The sequence below is a fragment of the Portunus trituberculatus genome, chromosome 27 (genome assembly GCF_017591435.1).
Source record: "Portunus trituberculatus isolate SZX2019 chromosome 27, ASM1759143v1, whole genome shotgun sequence".
In the NCBI taxonomy this organism is placed as follows: domain Eukaryota; kingdom Metazoa; phylum Arthropoda; class Malacostraca; order Decapoda; family Portunidae; genus Portunus; species Portunus trituberculatus.
The window spans coordinates 6,265,801-6,273,300 of NC_059281.1; the positions used below are offsets into that span (position 1 = coordinate 6,265,801).

At 45.6% G+C, this 7,500-nt stretch overlaps 1 protein-coding gene across 1 annotated transcript in view; it reads right to left on the minus strand.

The window, feature by feature from the left end:
- LOC123509758 (QRFP-like peptide receptor) overlaps positions 1–5,090 on the minus strand; it is a 65,024-nt gene extending 59,934 nt beyond the window's left edge. Inside the window, exon 1 of the mRNA XM_045264277.1 lies at positions 4,436–5,090. Coding sequence (XP_045120212.1) covers positions 4,436–4,795 — 360 coding nt within the window. The 5' untranslated portion in view covers positions 4,796–5,090. The remainder of the gene's footprint in view (positions 1–4,435) is intronic.
- Between the last annotated feature and the right edge of the window lie 2,410 nt (positions 5,091–7,500).

Consider the following 7,500-nt stretch of genomic DNA (forward strand, 5'->3'; position numbering starts at 1 on the left):
TTTCTACATTTTTCAATTTTGTCTGATAATAATAATGATGATATTGATAATAATAATCCTGCTTTTCATCATCTTTTCTTTTTATTTTCCTATCTTCAATTTCTACTTTCTTCCCTTTCCTATCTAAACTTTCCCTGTCTTTAACATTCATCCTCATTAACTCCAAGACAAACTAACGACTCATTGGAGGCTTGAATTATCACGTAAACATTCCCTCTTCCTACTCCAAAACTGCAAGAAACAATCGTTCTTATGGGTCACTGAATAAGGGCTACAATTTCTTACACGATGAAGATCTCCAGGGTAAGGCTGGTTAACCCTAGACTGGCGTGGTCGATCCTGGTTAACATGCAGAGCGTTAGAAGGAGAAATTGTTTACACTGACAAATAATAGGAAGGGAGAATAAAAAACTCAATACAGTGCCGAATTCAAAAACACTTCCATGCTCCACCTTCAGTTCAAAAGGGATGAGCTGAAGCTACACTACTTTTGAGGGATGTTTTTTTGAGGTTCTAGTCGCAGATTAACAAGATTTCTACTTTATTAGCAGAGAAAATACTCTAATCATATCTGTGGTCTTTGGAAATGCTCGTGGTGAAATGATATGCCTTTCTAGCGGTGTTTTTTACGCCTGAAGTTGCAGATTAAAAAGATTTCTTCGTTAATAAAAGGAAAAACAGTACTGGGAACCCTAGTGGTAATCTCTGTGGCCTTTGAAAATAGGTAGAGAGTAAAGCGTTTTCTGTATACGAGTAACAAGAACATAAGGAGAGTTGCGAGAAGTCTTCAGATCTACATGTGGCAAGTTCTGGATAAGACGAACGTATCAAGTATATCTCCCATTTTAAGGCTCCCTCTTGACAAGGCACTGACAATCTCATTACTGGGACTGTTCTGTGTAAGTTATCTACCATAACTTTAGAAACCAACCTGAGGAGATGAAGAGGAAAGGAAAGACGATAAGAAAAGTAGAAGAAGGAGGAGGAACCCAAGCTGTGGAGAAAAGAAAATTAAAAAGAAAGCAAGAAGGAGAAAAATAGATAACATGAAAGAAAGGGAGAAGATAAGGAGAGGAAAACAAAAGATAGTTTGGCAGAATGAGAAATAGAGAGAGAGAGAGAGAGAGAGAGAGAGAGAGAGAGAGAGAGAGAGAGAGAGAGAGAGAAACAAAAACAGGGAGAAAGAGACAGAGACAGAGAAAAAGAGAAAACGAAAGTGAAAGACCAAGTGACATAAGTATAGGAGAACTCAATATTATAGACTTTTGCTTTGCTCAGCTCCTGTCACCTGCCTCTTCCTTTTCTTTCAGACGGACGCTCTCTCGCCCACTGCGGGACATATACGTGAGTGTTTGCTACCTACCTTTCCACCTTAATTGGCTCAGGAAAGAAGGACTGAAGGAGAAAAAGGGGGGGGAGGAAAGAAATTGGGTAGTATTGGCTGAGCGAGGAAATACTTAAGGGAACAAAATACGTTGGAAGGAAAATGGAAAAAATCTTAATTAAAGTACATGAGATTTTTGTTGATTTTGCTGTGAATGAGAAGGAGGAGGAGGAGGAGGAGGAGGAGAAGGAGGAGGAGGAAGAGGAGGATGGGGAGGTGAGTGTCATATATGAGAGAGAGAAAAGAAAAGAGAAAAATGGTAAAATTGACATGGATAGAGGAAAGTAAAGGGAGAAGTTAGAAGAGAAAATAAAAAGGAGGAGGAGGAGGAGGAGGAGGAGCTTAAGATGAGAGTTCGATGAAAGATTGGTAAAGATTGAGGTCGGAAGGAAGAGAGGAAAAGGAGGAGGAGGAGGAGGAGGAGGAGGAGGAGGAAGAGAAGAGTAACTTTACCTGAAACGAAGGGAATGATAAGAGACAAGGACATGAAGAGTTGGAGGAGGAGGAGGAGGAGGAGGAGGAGGAGGGAGGAGGAGGAGGAGGAGGAGGAGGAGGAGGAGGAGGAGGAGGAGAAGTAGAAGGAGGAGGAGAAGAAGGAGGAGAGGGAGGAGGAGGAGGAGGAGGAGGAGGAGGAGGAGCAAGAGGAAAAAAAGAAGAGGACGAGGAGGAAAGAGAACCTCAAAGGAAGTGATGAGAGGGGAAAACAGCTGAGGGGAAGGAATGATGAGGAGAGTCAGAGAAGAGAGAAAGTAAAAGGAGGAGTAGAACTAGATACAAGGAAAGGGAACAGAGAGAGAGAGAGAGAGAGAGAGAGAGAGAGAGAGAGAGAGAGAGAGAGAGAGAGAGAGAGAGAGAGAGAGAGAGAGAGGGAAGAAGGGAGGAAAAGAAAAATGGTCTGGAAGGAGAGAAAGAGAGAAGCAAAATAAATGATCTGAAAGGAAAGAAGGAAAAAGAGGGAGACAGAAAAATAGTAAGATGAAGAAGGGAAGGAGAAACGAAAAGAATAAAAGTAGGGAGGAAAATGAGAGTTAGATCATCAAGATACGATTATTTGCATATATTCCAGATTCTTTTTTCATTCACGTTTCCTAATTAAGTTGAATATCTGAACTAAGCTTTTATGGTTTTGTTTTATGTTTTCTTCTTATTTTTCAAGAGGCCGACTAAGGGGAAAACTTTTCGTAACTAATATATAAAGGAAGGAATACGTGTGTGTGTGTGTGTGTGTGTGTGTGTGTGTGTGTGTGTGTGTGTGTGTGTGTCTGTGTGTAGGAGATTGCGTAACCTTAACAAAACAGCTTCCTATCCTCTCTCTCCTCTCCTCTCCTCTCTCCCTCTCCTCCTCTCCTCTCCTTCTCTCCCTCTTCTCTCCCTCTCCTTCAGAGTTCGCGAGAAAGGGAGTTTTCAGCACATCACTGTTGCAATTTCAAGCTAATGCCTCCTGTCACTCCACGTCACCCTTTGCCTCTCAATTAATTCAAAGCTGCTTAAGGGAAGTGAAGAGGAAGGGAAACTTCACTTAAAGACCAACTGTACATTAAATCTTCTCAACTTCTCTAACACCTCAGCTTCACGAAACGCGCCACTCGCCACACTCGTCTCGTTCTGGTTGATGAAATTGTCTTGTTCTGGTGATGTATTTTTTCGTTAGTCACGTAGAGGGAGGCGTAAAGGTGTATTTATTTTTTTTTCAGGAGGGGCACCAGATAAGGGCAACAAAACTGTAATAAGATAAATAAACAAATAAAGCCCCACTGAGTTGCCGTTCCTCGAAGAGTCAAAAGTGGTAGTCAAAGTTTATAAGTCTTGAACCTTCCCTCTTGAAAAAAGGTCAAATTGTAGGAACGTGTAATTATAGAATTAGAAAAAAAAGTTGCATTAGAGTTAGGGTTTGCATTAGAGAGGTGGACAGAATAGTGGTGAAGACCATGTTAAGGGCGGGACTGGCCTCTGCATGTGGTAAAGATTCATACGCCGTGAAACATCTTATGGGAAAATATGTGTTTCAAACGAAATGATGGTGATGGTGATGACGGTGGTGATGGTGGTGATGATGGCGATGGTGGTAGTGATGATGGCAGTGGCGGTGGTGATGATGATAAGGATTGTGATATGTCACTACACTCACAATTACGTTTTATCTAACCACCATTCCGTCTTACCATTCCATAACACAAAAATATGAAAATATTGAATTTTCTGTTAATAGTTCGCTATTTTTTAAGTACTTTTGCTGCCCTCCTTCCCTCTTCACCTCTCCCCCACAGTAGGTCGTCCACACTCCTGCAGGAATCAGCTCAGTGTGTAATTTGAGGAGAGACGTTCACGGAAATAAATTAAAAAGAAATATGATTTCTCCATAGTTTTTTAATACTGTCTTAAAAGTATCCTTGATCCACGGAGGAGTAATTAGGAAGGAGATTATACTTTTACTGTCTTGTGAAATTCTTTGTTCACTTTACATAATAACGACAATAAAGAAGAGAGAGAGAGAGAGAGAGAGAGAGAGAGAGAGAGAGAGAGAGAGAGATTAACCTCCGCTGTGCTCACCAGAGAGGAAGCCACTGAACAGCCGTTGGTACAGTACATCAAAGTGAGACTTTTTAATGAAAGAGGGGAAAGCTGGTCAAGGGCAACATGAACCGGAAAAAAAGGCCCACTTAGTTGCCCGTCCCTTGCAGGTCAGAGAGAGTTTGTCAAATAAAAAGATAAATGTATTGTAACCTCCCTCTTAAGTGAAATTCAGTTATAGGAAGTTGGAAATACAGAAGTAGGAAGGGAGTTTCATAGTTTACCAGAGAAAAAGATAAATGGAAAAGAAAGGTATGAGCTGGAAAAGTATCAGGTGAATAAAGTTGAAGAGCAGCAAATGAACACAATCACCTGCCTGCTCTGTGAAAGGCAGCTGTGTTTCACCGCGAACCAAATCCCAGGCCGATGACATGACACGGGTAATCCAGGAGAGTGGCGCGGCCAGCCCGCGGCAGCTGTCCTGCCACGAGTCATTGGTTGTGGGGAGAGACAAGGTTGGCGGGACGTGAGGCGACTCACCTTGACGGGGATGCAGAGCAGGATGAGCAGCAGGTCGGCGGAGGCGAGCGAGGCGAGGAACACGTTGGTGGTCGTCTTGAGGCGGCGGAAGCGGCAGATGGTGAAGATGATGAGTCCGTTGCCCGCCACGCCCACCACGTAGGTGGCGGCGTACACGGCCAGAGGCGGCGCCAGCTGGCTCCAGAAGAACGTGTCCAGCGCCGTCTCGTAGTCGTAATCGTACTCGGACTCGTTCGTCGCGCTGCCGCCGCCAACGCCGCCGCCACCCAGTGGGTAGTCATACAGCGAGTCGTCTGTGGTGACGTTCCAGCCCACCGCGACAGGAGGCCTGCGGGGCGTCGCACCCACACTGGCGTTCATGGCCACGCCGCGCCGCACTGGGCCTTAGGGATCACACGTGGGTGGCGTGGAACACTAGTGACTGGCAGCGTAACAGTAAACGTGCCGCGCCGCCATGGTGGGCGTCCTGCCTCACCCACCCAAACAGTGCAAGCGGCGCCGCGTTGGAGGACGGCAAACTAAGTGACACCAAGGGCGGCTTAGGCTTAATGAGCAGCCACTAACGCCTTGATGCCCGGTGCTCGGCGCTCACGCATGCACACACACACACACACACACACACACACACACACACACACACACACACACACACACACACACACACACACACACACACACACACACACACACACACACACACACACACACACACACACACACACGGCCGGTAGCTCAGTGGTTAGAGCGCTGGCTTCACAAGCCAGAGGACCGGGGTTCGATTCCCCGGCCGGGTGGAGATATTTGGGGTGTCTCCTTTCACGTGTAGCCCCTGTTCACCTAGCAGTGAGTAGGTACGGGATGTAAATCGAAGAGTTGTGACCTTGTTGTCCCGGTGTGTGGTGTGTGCCTGGTCTCAGGCCTATCCGAAGATCGGAAATAATGAGCTCTGAGCTCGTTCCGTAGGGTAACGTCTGGCTGTCTCGTCAGAGACTGCAGCAGATCAAACAGTGAATCACACACACACACACACACACACACAGAGACTACACTGGTCTTTTTTCAGGTGATTATGTCTTGTTTTAACTGCCGGAAATTGACCAATCAATCTCGTGTCTTTCCCTGCTGTAAACTGTTTATGTCGTGAAGGGGCGAGGCGGGGCGGCGGCGCGGCGCTAAGGAGATGGAGTAAACACGCTGTCCCTGCGAGGATGTGTCTTCTTCCCCAACACTACAAGCGTTCCCTGGGCGAAGATTGGGAGCAAGAGTTAATTTCGCTGCTGTATACTACCGCCACTTCCTCAACCACCTCCTCCTCCTCCTCCTCCTCCTCCTCCTCCTCCTCCTCCTCCTCCTCCTACTCCTCTCCCTTCTATAGTAGCCTAGGGTTTTAATGCCTCAAAATCCAGGATCATGAGCGACATAGAATGAAGTGGTCCTCGAGCAAAATGGAAGAGACGCGGGAGAGGCTGAGAGGAGAGGTCGAGGAGCAGATAGAGAATGGGAAAAGTACTCGAGGAGGAGAGTGTGTTGGTGGAACTTACAAGAGGAGGAGGAGGAGGAGGAGAAGGAGGAAGAAGAGGAGGAGGAGTAAGAGGAAGAGGAGTTACAAGTGGAGGAAGAAGAGGATGTAGACAGAACTTCGAGGAGGAGAAGAAGACGTGAGGAGAAGGGAGGAAGAAGAAAGAGGATGTAGGGAGAAGATCAAGGAGGAAGAGGAAGAAGAGGAAGCAAAAATAAATATAAGTAGGAACAAAATGCATACTCTTGAAAAGATATGATATAAGTAACAGGCTGTGTGTGTGTGTGTGTGTGTGTGTGTGTGTGTGTGTGTGTGTGTGTGTGTGTGTGTGTGTGTGTGTGTGTGTGTGTGTGTGTGTGTGTGTGTGTGTGTGTGTGTGTGTGTGTGTGTGGCAGTGACCAGTTTTGAGGGAAAGATGTATGGGATCTGAAGGGCAGTGAGAAGTAGGGGAGTGAAGGGAAGGGAAGGAGAAAACACGAAGGAGAGAGGGAAAGAGAGACAGCGGAGGAGGAAATGACAAGGGAGGAGCGGAAAGATTAGTTTAGCTTAGGAAAGAAAATTTGAAAGGAAAGGGTAGAGAAAATAGGTGATGGCGAGGGAATATGGGAACAGATGAGAGGAGTAAATAGGAGAGAGAGAGAGAGAGAGAGAGAGAGAGAGAGAGAGAGAGAGAGGGAGATTGAAGAGCAACAGTAAAGACACTACACAAAAAAAATGAAACAAAAAGAGATGAAAAAAATATAAAAAAATGGAAAAGATGAAGAGAAGAGGGAGAAAAGGGAGAGTAAAGGTAGATAGGCTGGTATTAGGGGGGCGCCGCACCCTCAAATTCTCTCTGGGGAAGCCTAAGGGGTGATGGTGATGGAGGAGTGAAATAATAGCGTCATAGAAAGGGGAGGCTAACACCACCACCACCATCACCACCATTATCACCACCATCACCACCACAATGCCACCACCTTTGCCATCTACATAACAGTGACATTATTTTTCATTATGTGTTAATGTGTCTTGGTATCTGTTCCTTCATCACCATCATCACCATTATCATTATATTAATCTCCGTCATTATCGCCACTATTAAAACACTCATCATTTCCTCCGGGTGGTGATTTGAATTTCACGGTTCTGCGTCATATTGATTCCATCATCACTTTTCATCACCATCATCAACGTCATCACTAGGAAACACTAACACTATCATCACAACCACCACCACTACCACCACCACCACCATCACCACTACCAACACTACCACTTTTATGGTTTCCTTGTCAACACCACTACTTTTCACCACCACCACCTTCAACACCACATTCACTACCACTTAACTTGGTATTGGCTTCGCTTTGAACTAATGGAAGCCTTCAAACTTTCCAAAGGCACTTCTACCACCACCACCATCATCACTCCCTCCCCACCATCACCACCACCGCCACCACCACCATCATCACCAGAGACAAAAGCAAACAGTGAGAAAAAAAGGAGGAAAAAATGGCAGAGAAAGAGAAGAGTTAATTAGTTGATTGATTGATTAATGGAAGTG